Raw genomic sequence first — 20,216 nt, forward strand, 5'->3', positions numbered from 1 at the left:
CTTTTTTTTTTTTTTGGTTTTATTTACTATGCATGATTCTCCTTTGTAACAATAACTTTATGGAAGATCTTTCTATGACAAATGCTGATTCTATTTTTCCCCTATCTTCCAATGGTTAGTCCACTTTCTAATTTAAATAACTCTGTAATTCTGATTCTGAATTTTTTTTTAGTTTTGATGCAAGAATCATGTCCCTGTCACTATGGATCCTGTTCCTTCACATTCTTCTGTGTAGCACCTTTGCTATCTTACAATAACATCTGCACCGTGAAGTATTTTTATTCCTTTGCATTGGAGAGTGATTATCATTACACCAGTTCATATGTTCGTATTATGAACATTCCTGCCTACCAGGAACATTAAACTGGTTGTCGTATGAGTAATCAATGTTTGCAGAGCCGTGGTTTCTGAATGTTAAGATTGAATTTAACCTACTAAGCTTTCAATTGCTGGACATTCCTTCAAATGACAACAGTAGAAATTCAATGACATTTTATTCTTCATTAACAAAGCCCACGAACTCCAAAATTTTATAATTTTGAAATTGGTAAGCTTTTCTGTTTGTATAATTATTAGGATTACTAAAGTGTATAGTTGATGTGGCATATGTTGCAGAGGAAGGTCTATCGAATCGTGGTTTTGTGGTCACAAGGCTTAATACATACTCCACGGTAAAAAATGCTTCATCTTCGTGTTCATTAATGGGGTTATCCAAGTTTCTTTACTCACATTCTTGGTCCTTTCTGTTGAGGTTTTTTTTCTTCCAAATGGTGTTGATTAGGTCCTAACATTGACACCCATGTTGCGTAGGTACCTCCGTCATACTAGTGTTCAATGTGGACATTGGCCATTAGTATCCTCCCTTTCCCTTCCATATCCTACTGGCGCTAGTTACATTCTGTTCTGAAGAGAAAGCATCAATCTGTCCATTTCTGAAAGTTCTGAATCATTTTTGTATCATGGAAATCATATTTTCCATGAAGTTACTTTTATCCTTCACTTTGTTTTCATACATTTTCCATGTAATTTTCTCCTATATTCTGTCCTATATTCTGTCTCTTAATAATCCCCTATACATTAAAACATTCTTTCTTCTCCCCTTAACATTGGCTTTAAATGTTTTTCTTAATTAGTTGTTATGACTAATTGTGTCAGGTTTACTTATTCTCTTTAAATTTACAATTTTATCCTAGATTTTTGCAGTGCAAAATTTTTTTAGCCATTAATCTCCTTAGCTTTCGCCCTTTTTCACTTAGTCTCTTTCAAACGTGGTATGTTCATTCTTCCTTTGCCTGTGGATTATCACCATTAAATGTTGGGATGCATCGATGAAGGCCTCCCTGTGTCAAGACATCGGGAAACTAAGTGGCTTCATGTTGTTTGAATGTCCCTCCATAAGTCCTTATCAGACTGATGGAGGAAGTGTTTAGTTAAAGAGTGACATTAAGCCAACGCATTTCCAAAGACAACAATAACTACATTCTCATTCTCAAGATTCAATGCCATTCCTTTCACACTGCTGGAAAATTTAACCATTTCCCCAGCTTGAATCTCTCCAATCCATAAACACGTGCAATCCCATCTCCAACTGAGTCCACCCGATCTGCTTGCTCAGGCTGGTACAGACTAATGACAAAGCTAAACAGGCCACGCCTACGTGTAGTTGCGTCAATTGTATCTGCGACATGCACCACATAGAGACCCCCAGGTCCCGACTCGGAAGTCAGGAATTGACGCCATTGTCAACCAATGGATACTCTGATGAGTCTGATCTGTTTAATGCTAATTTTCCTCATATTTCAAATTTTGAGCAATTCCTACTCTCATGGATTCTTAACCCTCCCTCCTTCATGGTATGTGAAGCTTTACCTACATCCCGCTACAATTTTGGGTATTGACGTGGCATGTTACTTCCACGGATGCCCATGTTTCTAACCTAGTTGATGATTGCCTACTTGTTACATCAGGTGATCATGCACCTAGTTGCTTCCAGGGAAGTTTTTGGTCGATCCGACAGATTTTGTGGTTCATGTTTAATGGCTTGGTGAAGCATTGGAATGTTGTCTGCCATTGTGATGTGACTGTCCCCTTATTGGATCCAGGACAGGTGGTGCAGCACATACAGAGTTTTCTTTGTGGTACTCCAGAAACCCTGTATTTCTGTGTTGCATTGTTGTCTAAATGTCTTATCCATCTACTTCCAGGCTGCACCTGGACAGAGAACGTTGTGCTATTCTGAGTACAGTATAGATGCAGCTGGTAGCAAAGTAAAGTACAGCACGAAGCATGAATTTCTGAGCAGCACAAAGGGCTACTGGATTTTTTTTTCCCAGTTCTATCATAGCATGTTTTTCTAGTGTATATTTGTAGTTTAAAGGCGCAAATTTTTAAGTGATTATATATGCTATATTTCTACGTCATATGTGCAGCATGTCTTTTTAGGTTTTTTACTTTGCTTTTTAGTTTTAGGGTCGTGTTAAGCATCTTTTGTTGTTTCTCTTTCTTTTGTCCACCCCCCTGGTACATTACTTGTATCTCATTTTTTTGTTGATTCGAAGGAAAAGAAAAACTTACAGCAGATTAACATAGTGAATAAGGTTACTTGTATCTCATTTTTGGTTGATTTTTATATATATACAAGTTTGTAGTTTTTTTCCTATGCAAACAAATCTTAGTAAAGTACATTAAGCTGCAAAGAATTTGCTATGTGAGTTCTAATTACCAAAAAGTGCTACTTGAAAACATAAATCTGCAAGCATAGTTTCTGTTCACTGGACTCTCATTTGAATCAATGTCTCAAATTGTTCACCGAACCCAGAGAACTGGAAAAGGAGGTCTATCACCATTTATGGGAATTGTGTGTAGCATTAGTATGCATTTATGTATCTGGGGCATTTACAATTGCTGATGTTCATTCTTGGCTTCTCCCATGGGTTAAGTCATTGATTCATCTACCTGTAATTAGATTAGTACCATTTCCTTAGTTTTAACAGCACTGGAAAGAGTAAGCATAATTAACTTTTTACAACTTATAGCTTTTTTTTTCTCTTCTAATCAGTAATGGTGGCAGTGCATTTAAAAAAAAAAAAAGTAGAAGAAGAAGAAGACAGGAGCTCCCAAAAATAGGGAATGGAATGGGCAAGCATATGCAATTGGGGGGGCGGTGTGCTAAATCTGTGATAGATGTCCCTTAGTACAATTCATAGTGCCCACAATGCTGCTGTCGGCTTAGGTTTCCACTAACAATTTTGGCAAACATTTGTATTCATTGGAATGGAATGTTCAAGCTAAGAGCCAGTCTTCTGGCCTCAGTGATGAAATAATAAAATATCTTCCAACCGAGCACAATCAATGGGGCATTTTCTACAACTACTCTCTCAAGAGGAAAGGGAATGAGATAATGCAAGATACAGGCCATGATCTGTATCTGACAATGATAGGAATATATATATATATATATATAGACAATATCCTGTTGAGTAGTCTCTCAACATGCTTCAATGTGCAGGCCCCATGTCCACCAGGGCATATGAGTCTTTAGTCTGCAGCATCTGGGTTTAAGCGTGCTATGTTTGATTCAAGGATGAGTACAAAAATGTGGAATGAAGCTGTCTCCATTTCATGTTATCTTCTATTTGGTTGAACTTTATCTTCAAATTTTGATAGATTTTTTTTATTTCTGAAGTCATCCATGGAGGATTTATCAGCTTGATTTACTCTATGCATAAACACTCAGAAAAACATTTATGCATTAGATAACCTCCAATCCTGCATAAAAAGACTCGAATTATTCAGCTACCATTTCGGAGTTGCATGGGGGATAATTTTCTGCTAATTCCATAAATGTGATCACCAACTTGGACTATTCAGTTTGGGAATTTCATTAATATGATCATGAACTAGGACTATTCAATTACCTTGGCAATGGAGTAAGTTTTCTTGTTGATCTCTATTGATTTCAGGTGCCTGTTCCCCATGTAGACCAAACAATATTAGTGCAAGCACTTTCTGCTCCAGTTGTTGCAGTAGCTTCCCCTTCAGCAGTTAGGTAAATGGTTCATTATGTCACCGTTGTCTTAAGTTAGTAGACAGGTGTAAATGATTCCTGGCAGCTGCTGCACTGATCTCTGAATGTATTGTTCGAACTGAACTTGATTAACAATGTACAACCAACAGCCTTGGTTTCACTTCTCTCTCTCTCTCTCTCTCTCTCTCTCTCACACACACACACACACACACACACACATACAGGCATCTTATTTTCTGTTGGTAACTGAAATGGGTAAAGGTCTTCTGTTGAGTTATTTTATGGTTTCTCCATTGAAATCCACGTCTATTGCCACAGGGCTTGGATGAATCTTATTTCAGCACCAGGGAAGTGGAATAATTCTGTTGCCTGCATTGGTGAGACTACTGCTTTAGCTGCAAAAAGTTTAGGCTTGAAGAATGTGTACTATCCTACAAATCCTGGTCTTGAAGGGTAACCTCTCTCTTTGAAGCCTAATAAGTCAGCAATCCCCTCCCTCCTCTTCTCTTTCTTTCCTTCTTAGCAGTCTATTGATTGAACTTTTAACAGCAGTCTCTTCGGAAGTGCTGTGGCACTATATTCATAAATTCTAAAATTGGACTACCAGGTTTTTGAAAACCCAGACCCAGATTACTTATGTCCAATCTGAGCCTGGCATGGCCCGACCTTGGGCTGGGAAATCCAACCTGGCCCAACCAATCTGGACCCAGCTCAACATAACCTAACCAAACCCATATATTTTAACACGAACACATATTGAGAGAAGTGAAGAATTCGAACCCGAGTTTAAGGGATGGGAGGCCTAAGATGTTACCATCATAACACAGCTGCTTGTTCATATATGGGCCGGGCCATCAAACTGAACCTGATCATAGCCCGTTTATTGATTAGATGGGCTGGGATGATAATTGCAACCCCTTGAAATTTTATAAATAAGATAGGTGTGGGGTATTTTTATAACATGGACCACCCAAATAGTGCCATGCCGTAGGTTGTGAAGTTAAACACGCACCATACCTAGCCAATCAAAAAACAACATTCTCCGGTATTTAACAACCCTTCTTTGCTTTGATGTGGAATTTATTTGTTTCTGTGATTTTGTACAGGTTTTTTCAGTGTCTGCTTTCTGGAGAGAGTTGAAAGAACAATATGCGTCTGTCACATCTCTTTTGTCAATTTTCTTATGCATCCAAACCAATATATGGGCTATTATGTTATTTATATGTGAAGGAGAGGATATCTTAAACATGAAAACCAGACCTAATTAGTCTGATTGGCTGGTGTATTAGTATAAATTCTATTTAAGGTTGCTCTGAAAATTCCTTAATCAATGGAATTGTGTTCATGATGATGCCAGTTAGGGCCATTGTTGGTGCAATGGAAAAATGTAGAGGCACTGGTTCAAGTTTGAGGGCCGCCATTTTGTGCCATAAAAGAAAAAGGTCCTAAAGGTGACCTACCTTAGCCGACCCCTCCTAGGACCCTGCAAACGCAGAACTTCAGTTGAGTTACATGATGATGAGTTGTGCTTCTGGACGTCACCTTAATTTTCATACTCATTTTGTTTTGCTGCTTTAGCCGAATCAACCACCCACATCCTCATTATGTTCAACATGGGTGACTTGTACTTTAGTATGGCTATATTTTCCTCCAGTCTGCTTAACAAAAATTAGCCCTTCTCAATCATGGTTATCCTTGTTATGGCAGGTGGGTTGACAGTATCCTAGAAGCCTTGATAGTCCATGATCAATCCCAGAAGGTCGGTATAAGATGCATGAGGAACATGATATTTAATTTTTGATGACGGCATTTTTTCTATTTGTTCTGCTGAGAGATCAATCAAGTTGTCTTTGCTTTCTTCCTTCTTTTCCTATCTCAGGCTGTTGTTTGTTGACGAGGAACAAACAAGTGCAGGAACAAGTGCAGCACTAAATAAAGGCATGCACTTTTAGCTTTGCCAATGCTTGGGAGCATCTATCATTCTACATGACCAGAACAATGCAAGAGTTGGGAGGTTTGTGAGTGGGTGTAACCTGCCGCGGCAATCACGTTCCTTCAATAGCCCCTCTTTTTGTGCTCAAGTGGGCACTAAGCCAGAAAACCCTTGTGATGATCGGCAATCCGTCAATTCAGTACCAGAGGTGAAGAGACTGTCCAAAATTTTATTGTGAATATCCAACCCTGTAAATAATTCCGTCTTGATCTTGAACTAACGCCAGCATGCTAGATTGGAGGTCATTCTTGTTTTGACTAGCAGATCTAGCAACCTGGATTCTTGTCCCCAATATTTTTCAGTTATCGGTCCAATGTTTGAAACAAGGTTTAATTCTTTCCATATGATAAAGAAAGCAGATATGACCATAATTTGCTAGATTCTGAATTTCAAAGTGTGATCTAGAATTCATTTTTCTGCACTCGTCACAAGCTTTGCCTATTCTTATAATAATTGAAAATTATGCAATAAATATGTTCTGGGCAGCATTTCTTATCATAATAATGAACATACACTGCATTGGTGTATTTAATTGAAGGATGTAATATTACTGTGTTTACTCTTTTTCACCTTTAGCTTGGCTGCTGAGGTGACTTGAGATCAGACGCTGATCTGATCCCCAAGTCCTTGATTAGTAGTAGTTGTAGTAGTACTTTAATTGAAGTAGTCACTTGTGCAAAGCCCTAGTTCTAACGAATGGTGAATGCAAGGCTTAACCATGTCAAGCCCAACATGAGCAAACTTGAGGTTACATATTGCAGAGTGCAGACTAAGAGATGGTAGATCCTATATATTAAATGTATTCTTTTAGGGGAGTGGCTAATCCAGACGAATTCACAACTAAATCGAAGTGGGTTTCTTGATAATATGAGGCTATGAGCTTGCTAATCTGCTCATGTGAATTATTGCTGTTGGGCTAGTTTGTACTTGGAAGATGTTGGGTTCAAGCACATACATTTTTTCATTTCACCATGCGGCTCAGGAAAGCTTTGTCATATATATATATATATAGGGCAAGAGAACGCTAATTTCTGGTGCAGGCACAACCAGTAGTAGAAGCGGCCAATGGTAGGGTGCATGCGAGCATCTTCAGCTTGGGACAGCCTGATCTTTTTGCACCCACCGTGTCTTGGTGTAGGTACACATTAGGATGTAGCGTTTATTCCATATATATGGGAAGAAAAACAAAAATTAAGAGCTATAAGGAACAGAATTCAGGCCTACAGACATAATTCTCCTATGCTTTTCAGGTCTGGCTTTATTAACCGAACAACTTTGAGCTACTGAAATCCAACATCTATAGTCCTTAATTAATACGATGTACAGAAGAAAAAGACAATAATAATAGAAATCCCGACATTCAAAATTTCAAATCCAAGTGTCCCTGATTTTCTTTCATTTAATTTGATTTAATTTTTATTTCCATTAAAAAAAAAATAAAGCAGAGAGATTTTACACAATCATGCACAAAACGGGCAGATGAAGGTTAAGGGTACAACCATAGACCTCATCCCCCATTTCAATGGTTGTGTGCATGTTGTCATGCGCCACCATGCACAAAACCTTTTGTCAAGGAAAAAATTTCTACTATGTGATCCACGTGACTTTTGTTTTTGGGTATGAATCCACATGACATTGTGGCACATTCATTATCTGTGGTAGATCTAAAGTAAATGCAGAAGAAAATGTAATTATTAAGACTGACTTGAACTTTCATTGTGCATTTTAGTACGAGAAATTAATGCATGGAAAGCTCTTTGAATATAGCTAACCTCGCTTGCTTCATTCATATGAGTGTATCGAGTACACGAGGCTCCTGTATGTGCGAGGTTCGGGGGTGAGAACTATGCAGTCTTATCTTGAGAATATTGAGAGACTGTTTCAATCGCTTGATCATCAAGTTGCAAAATCCGTACCTTACCGTTGGACCAAGCGCGCCCCCTTTGCTTCATTCATATAAAGATATATACTTTTAATTGATGATGATGACACACATGTTCCTTAATAATTAGGTTTGGACACAACTGATGGGAGAGTTTATGAGATTCGATGGAGCAACCATTGCTTAACCCATAATGAATGGGATCCATTGATCACCAGGCATCCATGCCACTTGCGGGGGGGGGGGGGGGGGGAGATAGGGGCCAGTCATGCAGGGTCTCCTTAGTCGGGTCCATGTGATGAATTCACTATGCAGCTCAGGGAAACTTTGTCCTATATATAGGGCAAGAGAATGCTACCTCTTGGCTCAGGTACACACCAGCAAGAGTGGCCAATGGTAGGGTGCACACGAGCACCTTCAGCTTGGGGAAGCTCGGCCTTTTTGAACCCGCTATGTCTTGGCGCAGGTACACGCTAGGTGGTAACATTTTTTACTACACACACACACACACACACACATATATATATATATATATATATATATGAGAAGAAAAGCATAAATTAAGAGCTATAAAGAACATAATTCAGGTTTACAGACATAACTCTCCTATGTTTTTCAGATCTGGCTTTATTAGCCAACAATTGTGAGCTACTGAATTAATCCAACATCTATAATCCTTAAATCATAGATGTACAGAAAAAAAAAAAAGATTTAATAATAGAAATCCTGACATTCAAATCCAATTGTTTCTAGTTTGCTTCTTTTTGATTTAATTTAATTTTTATTTTTATTAAAAAAATAAAACATAGAAATTTACACAATCATGCACAAAACTGTCAGATGAAGGTGAAGGGTGCGGTGGTACACCATAGACTAGGGGTATTAATCGATCGGGCCGAGCCGGTCTCGATCGGGCCTAACAAGGCCTGATGGTGTGAAATTCTTGCACTGTGAACACCCGTTTACTTAAACAGGCCTAGATTTGGGGAGGCATGGTATGGTTTGTAATCGAGCCGGTCGGTGTCGGGGTTTAATTGGGCTACTTTAAACGGGCCTTATACGGGCCTTAAATGGGCTATGGACTTATTTAATTCTGAACGGGCTCTAAACGAGCTCTAAACGTGCCTACCCTAAAATCATTTTTTAAAGGGATTAGACTATTGGCTTTAAAACTACTAGAGGATAACATTCACAATTCTGGAACCAAGGGAATCATGTCTTTAACAATTGAATTAGCAAGAACCAAGGGAATTATATATATATATATATATATATCCAAAGGAATCATGTCTTTAAAGTGTAATCTAAGTTGCAAGAATTATACACTTTTTAACAATTGAATGTCCCATTTAGAATGTGGATATTTTAGTCCTATATATTCTTTACTCATATTTTATAGTATTAGTGGTAAAATAAGTATTTAGGCATTTTTTAAGGGGGTCGGGCCGGTCGGGCTAAATGAGTCGGTTCTAGAGGGCTTCTTAAGTGAGTCGGGTCAGTCGGGTGCGCAATAGGCTAGTGCCCTGCACTGTGAACGTCCGTTTAATAAACGGGCCAAGCTGAAGCCTGACACGTTTGTTAAACGAGCCAATTCAAGTTGGGCCTTAAGCGAGTCGGGCTCGATCAGGCCTACGGTGAGGGCTCAGGATTGACACCTGTACCATAGACCCTCATTTCCTAATTAATAATTGTGTATGGTGTCGTGCATGATGCAACACCATGCACAAAACCTTAATTTTGTCAAAGAAAAAAATAATTCAATTGTCTGTGGCTGCCCATCCACGTGACTTTGTTTTAATTTTTGTTTTTTGTTTTTGGGTATGAATCCTCCTGACATTGTGGCACATTCATTATTTTTTGTCGATCGAAAAATTAATGCAGTGGAAAAAGAAATTATTAAGAATGGATTGACTTTCATTGTCCATTTTAGTACGAGAAATTAATGCATGATATTACAAAAAAAAAAAAAAAAAAAAAAAAAAAAGTAATGCATGAAATGCTCTTTGAATATAGCTCATCTCGCTTGCTTTCATTTAAATGGGAGTATTTGGTGCATGAGGGTCCTGCATGTGTGAGGTTTGAGGGTGAAAATTATGCAATCTTATCTTGAGAGTGTCGAGCGATTGTTTCGATCGCTTGATCACCAAGTTACAATATTCGTACCTTACCGTTGAACCAAGTGTTGTAAAAGAATAAAAAAGGGCAATGTTAGACTTTTTTTGGGTTAATAACAGTGTTAGACTTATCTGTAATGAAATGGTAAATAGTGTACAAATCTTGAGATGTAGTCCTTGTATGTTATAGAGATCAGGTACATTTGTTGAAGTAGTAGAAGATTCTATAAACAAGTATAGTAGGGTTAAAGAGCCCCTAATTTGTGCATACAAGGTTCACTCGCTCTTTTACCTCAAAGATAAAATCACTTTCTAATCACAAAGGTTGCACTCCTAAGTGTGAATAAGAAAGGGAGTTTCTAAGCTATACTAAGAACTCAAAGGGAGAGGAGAGAAAAAGAAAAGGACTGGATACAGTACATAAACGAATTGGTATGACAATGTACAAGACAGACATTACTCTTTGGATTTGTTGTGATTTTCTTACCTATAGGCACTGGGTATTTATAGGTCTAAACGTACCTGTACAAGTGTACCTGTACATCTACAGGTACCTGTATGTACAAGCATGTGTCCTTTCATACATAGGATGTATTTGTTCTCTACAGTGTGTGAACAAACGTATAGGTGTAGTGTATGTATGTCTCCATATGTATGGGTGTGTCCCTTGTATAATATACATATATACATGTACTGATAAGTAAGTACACGTATGGGTGTGCCCCTTGTATACTATATACATGTATTTTTTTGCTAGAAGATCATTTGTATTAAAATATAAGGGAAAAAAATAATAATAATTACAAGATACCAAAAAACCCAAATACAAGGAAACAAATGGAAAGAAGAGCCTAGATAATACTAATCCACCTTCGGTATTGCCATCAACAGATTAAATTATCCAAAAAAAAAAAAAAATTCAATCCCAAGTTAAAAATAAGACTAAGCGAATAAAATATCAACTCCTAATTGAAGCGATATCTTGGACATCTAGTAGCATCAATCTATAACTCCATCTGGACTAAGGCTGGCCAAGTTGGAACATAAGAGGAGGATTCTAATTTTGCTGCAGACTTTGCTAGAAAATCAGCAACAAAGTTAGCCTCGCAATAGCAATGGGTTATCTTCCAAGTAATGGAGTTGAGATACGACTTCAAAATAATCCATCTTTGATGAAAAAGCCAAGGGAGATTCCCCTTTGAAATAAGAGTGACCACTGCGACCGAATCACACTCAATCCTATGCAGCCTCAATGCCAGAGATAATGGCCCAGAATTCAGCTTCAAAGTTTGTTTTGACCCTAATAAATGCTTTGAAATTCAAAATGACTTCCGCCTTCTCATTTCAAAAAACACCTCCCACACCTAATTTGCCTGGATTTCCAAGTGAACAGCCATCCATATTTAGTTTAATCCATCCTGTGGGAGGAGTGCACCAATAAACTTCAAAAATCTCTCTAGGTCTATGCCGCATTCTTTGAATACTCAGTCTTTTTGCACACACCAGCTCAGTGAGCGAGAGAGGCGAACCTGTGTGCACAATCAATTGAGAACTGATCTCACTTCTAAGCAAAGGAAAGCAATGTTTAACTGGTTTTGCTACACCATCAAACCTTCTTGATTTTCTCTCCCACCAAATAAAAACTGGGATCAAGGAAAAGCCGCTCAGCCACACTCTCTTGAAGAAAATGGATTTAGCATTTTGCTTCCAACACACTAATAAGTTATCCACTCCATTGAAAACTGGCAACTGTAGACCGAAGCATCCACAAAATTCATGCCACAACCAAGATGCAAAGTCACATTCATAGAATATATGAAACATGGATTCTTCTTCCTTTCCGCAGAGATCACATCTAGAGGGAAAAGAAACACCTCGCATATGCAAATTTTCATCAGTCGCCAATTTTTTATACATCAACTTCCAGCCGAAAATTGCTTGCCGAGGTTGAATTTTAGATTTCCATATTATCGAGTGCCAACCCACCTCTTCTTCTGAGTTTCTTCCCAGGCTGACTTGATCGAGAAAACCCCAGACGAAGTTGGACACCAGTGGCAAGAGTCTTCAATATTTGAAATATGAATTTTCCTCACCTTCTCAAGAATCCCTGAAATCAAGTTTGAATCCACATGAGGAAGAACCCATCTGTCTTCACAAACAAAATCTGAGACCTTTGCTTCTATACCATTAAAAATTCCAATCTCGAGATTCGATACTTCTGCAATTGAATTCTGGTCCAGCCATCTATCCAGCCAAAAATTAATTTTCTTTCCATTTCCAACTGTCCACTGCTTCTTAGAAGATATAAAATTCCAAACTTTTTTCAGTCCTGGCCAAATTGAAGATGGTCTATAACTCGATCTAAAAGAACCGTCAACATTATGAAAATGGGCCCTGAAAATTTTTGCCAAAATGGAATCCACATGTTTGATTTGCCAAGCCAATTTACTTAAACAAACAAAATTCACATCACGCAATCTTCTAATCCCCAATTGATCACAATTTTCTTGACCACCTCCATATCACCAGACCAAATGAAATTACGAATCCACTTCTCCACAATTTTTATAGAAGCATTGAGCCGCCAATATATTGTAAATTTATGGATCAGAATTCCTGAAATAACAGATTTTACTAGTTCAACATGACCAGTCATAGACAATAACTTGCCTTTCCAACCAGAGAGCCTAATCTTGATTTTATCCATCAACGGTAAAAGGTGAGAATTAGTGACTCTCCCCTTAAAAATTTCAACACCCAAGTAATTGGTTGGAAATCTTGATTTTTTTTATTCCCAAAAAATCACTGATAAATTGTTTCCTATGACGAGCAACTTTCCCAAAAAACAACTGGCTTTTATTCTGATTAATCTCTGGCCGAAAAATTCTTCATACTTAATAAGAAACTCTTGTAGATTTTTAACATATTTAGATGAGGCATTCATAAATATGAAAAAATCATCTGCAAAGAGTAAATAAGATGGGGTCAACGCACCTCTAGGGCCTGGCAAAGATTTAATCTTCCCTTCCTGGACTAGCCGTTTCAAGCCTCTACACAGGACTTCTTCCGCTAAAATAACAAGCATGGGAGATATCGGATCACCTTGAATGAGACCTCTCTCAGCTCCAAAGAAACCTATAGGGCCACCATTAACTAGAATAAAAATCCTTGATGACAAGAGGATTTGATGGATCCAACCAATCTATTTTGCAGAGACACCACACTTAGCTAGTGTAGCAAATAGAAATTCCCAAGCTAGGGAATCATACGCCTTCTGAACATCAAGCTTGATACCCATTCCTTTGCCCTGCACCGCCGAGCTCATCAAATTTGCTAATTCAGAGGCTACACTAATATTTGCTGAAATTATCTTCCCTTTCTAAAAATCACCATGTTCTTTAGACACCAGTCTAGGAAGAAAAACAATTAATCTAGAAGCAAGAATTTTAGACAATACTTTGCAAAAAAAATTACCCATACATATTGGGCGGAATTTATCCAGAGAAGTAGCACCCTCCACTTTTGGAATAAGAGTAATGAAACAATTGTTAACTCCTTTTGGCATCTTACCCATTATGAAAAATTCAATCACTGCTCTCATGAAGTCCACCTCCACAATATCCCAACACCTTCTAAAAAATGCACCGAAATAACCATCTGGCCTAGGAGCACTCTCAGGATTAAGATCCCAAACAGCCTACTTTATTTCTTCTCTAGATGGGATAGCATTCAAGACCATATTGTCCCTCTCAAACAACTCCTTTGGAACACACTCTAGCAACTCCTGATGAGAACGAGTAGGAGAAGCTTCATGAAACTTCATTTAGAAATCAGAGATATAGGAAGCAATACCCTGATAATCTAACACCCAAGAGCCATCATCATGCCTTAAGGAACTAATTTGGTTTCTAGCACGCCTTATCTTCACAGAGGTGTGGAAAAACTTTGAGCTGCAATCGCCATTCTTTATCCATTTCAATTTTGCCTTTTCAGACCATAGTTTCTCTTGTTTTTGGGCAGCTTTCAAAAGAGCAGTCTTACCATCTGCCTCTTTATTAAATAAATCATCTGTCATCCCAGTAGAATCTATTAAGTCCTACACCAGCTTCAATTCTAAGGTTGCCTTTTTCACTTCTTCATTCAGATTAGGAAAAGTCACTCTAGCCCAAATTTTCAAATCTTCCTTGATCCTCTTCAATTTCTGAGACAAAATGAAAATCGGGTTTCCCCTAACCACCTGATCCCAAGCATTCTTCACAACAAAGAGAAAACCATCATCTTCCATCCAGAATCCATGAAAATGGAAAGGGATGTTGCTTGGTTTTGGGATTACATCAGACCGAATAAGAATGGGGGCATGATCGGAAGCTGTACAGAGAAGAACACGTTGTGAAATGTTTTTAAAAAATCCAACCACTTTTCATTGCAGAAGCTCCTATCTAAAACTGCGGCCACATGCCCTCTCCTACGATTGTTTGACCATGTAAATTTTTTTCCTTGGGAGGCCACAGGTAAGAGCAAACAAACATCCACCATTGACTAAAATTCCATTGCAGAGGCTAGATTAAATCTACCGTTACCCCTTTTTTCATGAGACACCAGAGTGGCATTAAAATCACCTAAGACAGACCATGGAATTGAGAACAAGAGAAGAGCTTCTATCTCCAATCATAATTCCCTACGAATTGCTTATAGGCAACTCGCATGGACAAAAGAAAAACCAATCTTACAACCTGGCCATTCCAAAACTACTGAAATCTATTGAGCAGACATTGAGACCACCGTTGGACGCTAGAGACCCAACTTCCAAATAATCCATAAATTTGGGACCTTCTCATGGCGAACGTTATGAATCACATCCGCAACATAACCCAACTTATTAAAGAAAAGTGCAGGAAAATCACACACCTAAACCATTGGTTCAGCTAAGCACACAACATCTGGGGAAGAATCCTTTAACATCGATCGTAAGGCTCGAACCTCCACAATCTTCCTTACGCCTCGAATGTTCCAAAATAGAACACGCATTAATCACCGTTTTGAAGCAGGACCTCTGGCAGACTTGTATGTCTAACCACCACGTTTCTTCTTTTAATTACCACCCACCACCACAAACTAACTACCATTTTCATGGTTCAGAGATGCCCCATCAATTGTTGCAACCTTCGAATGAACTATGACCACCCTGCCACCTCCCACCTCTGTCACAGGAACAGATGAGATAATTGCCTCCCCTTCAGTTGATGACCCATGTCCACCCCTAGAACTCAAAACCACCTCGCCCACCACCATTATATGAAACCACTTTCCTTGGTCGGGTGGACTGCCGCACCACATTAGAAACTGAGTTATTCACAAAATCTATCGGTGAGAGATCTCTTTGAGAGGCATGATGGACAAGAGCACCCACCTCCACCTAATCCATTTCCACATCTGAACCCGATCCCTAGCCCGTAGTTGACACCTCATCCACCTCAAGATTTGTGATGCCCAAATCAGCAATATTCTCCTTCTCATACGTTACATTGTCCTCTCCATGAATGGATGGGCCAGAATTAGAAGAATCCAAAAATATTTGGATTTTACCACCAATATTATCAACATGAAGAGTCCTATTCATAGAAGGAGAAAAAGGGATAGGAGATCTCCTCTCCTGCGGACTGACTCAGGCCGAGTCAACTCTATCCTCCACATAGACTGCCCCGGGCACCTCTATCGCCTTATCTTCTGCACTTTGCTTAGCATCATCGGCTTTATTTTGCCTGTAAACAAAAACCTAATGCCCTACACGTTTACAATAGCCACAACGCCCTATATTGTCCTCATAAATCACCTTCTGACGGAAACCAATGACTTTGTTAGTACCTAGTTCAAATGTTCAACCTGAACCTCATCAGTACGAATAGCACTTTTTAAAACATCAATCTCTACCAACACCCTGGCAAAGTAACCCACCAAACCTTGCCTTGTACGTCGATCAAGCGCAACAGGATGCCCCATCGATTTTGCAATTGAGAGTAAAACATTTTCATGCAAATACTCGAGAGGAAGGTCAGGAAAACAAATCCAGACGAGTTTGATTAAAGTTTGCTTCTCATGGATATTGAAATTCAGCTTCCAATGCTGAAAGCAAATCAACTGCTCGCCCATCTGTAAGGGACTACGCCCCCAGAGAGCCGCCTTATCCCCTTCACAGTGAAATTGAAATATCACATATCCCTTCCCCAAGGGATGGATATGTAAGATTTCCTATTAGGTGAGCTAGCATAGTCAAAGATTTGTTTTCAAAACCGGTTTAGTGGTGTTGACTAAAGATGGAGTAAGCAGAAAGAATCCAATATTATTGGTAAGTGATCTCTATGGAGATATTGGATTCTATTATTACTATGTGTGGTCCTAAGGTATTGTTTCCTTAATGGGGAGGAAACCCTAATTTATTGCAGGGTTGGTCCCTACCCTCACCCCTATATATAGTTATCACTGACCCATTAAGTGAAGCTAATGACCAAAAGAAAAAATGGAAAGAGGGTAGACCAGACCAACATTGATCGTGTTGTACGAAGAGCATACAATAAGACATTGAGGAGTTTTTATTCTTCAACCATGGATTCAGGTATGCCTAAAACTTGCTTTGTAGTATTTGTCGTGCATGCTTATCGGCATTTATTTTCTTTCAGGATAATGACTTCCTGGCTCAAATTCCACTTTTTCCTTGCTTCTTGACACAGATCATCCACGAAGAGCAGCCGAAAGTTGACCCGACCAATTAAAGCAAATCAGAAAGACTGCCGCTTTGCTTTATAATCTTGTTGTGGAATCACAATTCTCGTTATGTTTCTAGCCTGAATTGGTTTGGAAAGAGAATCAATTGCAGACCAAGATGAAATCTCAATAGCTTTAGCATAAGAACGTTTGGGAGCAATTGTTGTGTTCTCATTCTCAAGAATTTACCCTTCTTGGGCCATCGGATCTTGATCTACCGATTCTCGATCACCCCCATCCTCTATTGCACCACCCTTGCCGCCATTAGAACCTTCAACACCTTCATCCTCTGCCATTTCGGGCATTAAATTTCATTGATATTGTAATGTTTTATTTTATTTTCTCGAAGAGGTGATCGAATCGCATGAACTATTGATTCATCATCTACAAGACAAATCTATACTATACATGTATTGATAAGTAAGTACATGTATGGTGTATGCCTCACAATCACATTCCATATATACATGGAATTTGTTTTTTGGTTCCAAAATTTCAAATTGAAATTTCAAAATTTGGAGCAAAAAACATTTGACTAAAAAGTAAGAGAAAGGAGGGCCCACGACCACACCTGAACCCCAACCACCGCCACGGACACGGACGGCGCATGATTGAACCCTATGTCCATTAAAGATTAATTCCTATATATGCCCAAAGAAACTTTTATAAGTTTCCAGTGTGGACTAAGCTTTAGCTCACATGTTTCACTAGTAACAAAGAACTTGAACAAAAGAAAAGAGTTGTTTTGAAACTTAAAACTCCAACACCAAACATGCCCCTTTGCTTGATTCATATGAAAAGATATGATTTTAATTGATGATGTTGATACTCATGTTCCTTAATAATTAGGTTCAGACACAATTGATGGGAGAGTTTATGAGATTCGATTGAGCAGCCATTGCTTTCCCAGCTTAAATTAGATTAGATTAATGTTAATTAATTGTGATACACCATGAAATAACCTCAGCAATAGGTGTAGGACACGTGGTGCTCAACCACAGAACAAGGAATTCCTTACAACTCAAGGTACCTTTTTACAAGTGCAAGTAAGTCATTTCACCCCTATGGGGACTAAGGTTTCACTACATCCACCCTATAAAGGGAAAAAAGAGGTATCTCTCTACTGCTCCAATCAACTATTTGTGGTGTTTGAAACTGACTTAGGCATTGGAGCCTTTTGGCCGGAGCATCCCTTCGGCCCCTGTTTTGTAGGTTTCTCTCCCAGAGCCAATGGTTAGATTTCTGCATCAACAGTGGTGTCATCCGTGGGAACGAAGGAGTAGCGGAGACTAACGGAGAAAGGATGGTGGATCTGAGCTCTGATCTCCATCATTTTCTTTCTCTGAATATCAAGAATGGTTGCTGGTTCGCACCTGAGATCCAAGGTTTCTTCATCTCGATCAACATCATCTCCTTACTGAAGCTGCATCGAAGGTCTAGATCCCTTGCAAGTAGCAGCAATGACATCTCTATTAGAATGAAGGTTCTCTTCGCAGTAGAGACGTGGTTTCCTTCCATTGCCGCCTTTGTGACCTTTGAACATCTAGGATGGGAGTCTGGTTGCAGAACTTAATTCCTTCTTCTTCTTATTTTTTACCTTCTATTTTGGTCCCCAAATCCCTCTGGTTTTTCAAGGAGGTTTGCAAGAAAGCTTATGAAACCGGATTTCTAAAAGCGATTTACAGAGTAGTTTTTCCAGGCTATTTTTCTATAATGGTTTATGAACTGCAAATCTGATTTTCCAAAACCCCAATCTCCTCTTCGTAAATACACGAAGATTTCAACCAACGAATCTGAAATCCATGGCTCTTGCATCTCGTTTTCACCTTAGCATTTGTCTCCATCGTTGCTATTTCTCATCAATATTAACCTGGATTCTTCTCCATCGTCGAAACCCCCAATCCTTTTGTGGTTTCCTGGGGTGATTTGACAAGTGGTGTGCAAAATGATTATACAAGTGGTTTTGCAAAGCGGTTAGAAAGGAATGGTTTGCGGAGTGGTTTTTTCCATTCAATTTTCTAAGGAGCGTTTCGAGGAACATAACACTTGCAAGCGTTGTGTATGCCGAGCACTCCCTTACCAACCTCAACATATAGCTGGGCCATGGCTTTCAAGCTTCTCTTACCGAGCATACCATCTCAAAGCGAGGCCAACCATACCATTCGAGCAACAATTCGGACCCGAGTACGAGACCTAGTCAATGCTCGGTGGTCAGTGCTCGGCGCGTGCTGTTTAGCTCGCCATGCTTGTGGAGTAATCTTACCTCACATAACTCGACAACATCACTCTGCCACCGACTACACCGCACCCGAGTAGGCTCCCCACAGCCTACCAGCACTTCGCAAGCCTAGCCAACTGAGTACACAATGAAGTTCAGTGGTGCAATCCCACAACCTAGAACCAATCAGCTCGGGCTACATAAGATAAGTGATTTGATAATTTTAATTCTCTCTCTTTTTCTGTGTCTCTTTATTTCTCTTGCAGCAAAAAACGGAAGTCGAGCACAAAAGCCAGCCACCGTGTAGCGAAAAATCCGCATACCACGTCTAAGCTCTTCGCAATCTAGAAAATCGTGCACATAAGACAGACATGCTATCGTCTTGCAAAATTGATTCCAATATTGGTCACAATATCATGTTCAGTTGATGCCCTTTACCTTGCGTGATGAGCCACAACTGTTCGAGCATGCTACATGTTCAAAATTCATCATATATGAAGGTGAATATTTTGGTCAGCGTCTTTTCTTTAAGTCAACATTTTGATCATCAAGATACAAACCGAGCGCAAAGTCTGGTCAGTGGTTGCCAAGCAGAGTAGATCAGCTTGCCGAGCATCATGCGACAGACCATCTTAAGGCCAATCACTTTTCAATTGAGCAAGTTTCTCATTGTACCTTTAAGCTTCTCGTAACCGAGCATCCACGTCCCGACCACTTCACAACTGACCACGTTATTATTGGTGTATAATGTCTTGTATTTCGTCGTAGTTTAATCCAGGGAGTACTGGTGCAGCACCTAGATAGGTAGGACGGTGGTCCCGCTAGCCGGTTAGCGGGCCGTGGGGGTTGCAAGGGGGGCAGGAGGCCCCCCTGCATAGCAGGGGGTGTAGGGGGCGCAACCCTCCGCTCGAATTTTTTATTTGAGGGCAATTGTGTACTTTCCGGATTAGGATTTTTTTCGCTATATATTTGTAGTGAGGGTTTCTTTCTCTGTAATGCAAGCAATATTGAGAGGTGTGAGGACGAGCGCTGTAACCCTATTCTCCATTGATAGTGAAGCAGGATCTCATCTCACCGGGGATGTAGGCAACCTTGCCGAACCTCGTAAAATCCGTGTGCATTGTTTGTTTTGTTTTTCCATTATCTTCTGCATCGTTTTAGGGTTGCGTTTCTACAAATTGGTATCAGAGCTCTAGGTTTTCGTTTTCTAGGGTTTACTA

At 39.3% G+C, this 20,216-nt stretch overlaps 1 protein-coding gene across 4 annotated transcripts in view; it reads left to right on the forward strand.

Moving 5' to 3' along the window:
* The window catches only part of LOC122078731 (uroporphyrinogen-III synthase, chloroplastic-like), a 29,895-nt gene extending 23,497 nt beyond the window's left edge, over positions 1-6,398 (forward strand). For 2 of the 4 annotated variants that reach the window (XM_042644831.1, XM_042644832.1), the window contains 5 exons: positions 616-671; positions 3,963-4,048; positions 4,346-4,480; positions 5,735-5,786; positions 5,907-6,398. In XM_042644831.1, coding sequence (XP_042500765.1) covers positions 616-671; positions 3,963-4,048; positions 4,346-4,480; positions 5,735-5,786; positions 5,907-5,921 — 344 coding nt within the window. In that variant the 3' untranslated portion in view covers positions 5,922-6,398. Of the gene's footprint in view, positions 1-615; positions 672-3,962; positions 4,049-4,345; positions 4,481-5,133; positions 5,394-5,734; positions 5,787-5,906 lie in introns of those variants that run through there. The other 2 variants (XR_006140168.1, XM_042644833.1) reach the window with 2 other exon arrangements.
* The last annotated feature ends 13,818 nt before the right edge of the window (positions 6,399-20,216 follow it).

The sequence above is a fragment of the Macadamia integrifolia genome, chromosome 5 (genome assembly GCF_013358625.1).
Source record: "Macadamia integrifolia cultivar HAES 741 chromosome 5, SCU_Mint_v3, whole genome shotgun sequence".
Lineage (NCBI taxonomy): Eukaryota > Viridiplantae > Streptophyta > Magnoliopsida > Proteales > Proteaceae > Macadamia > Macadamia integrifolia.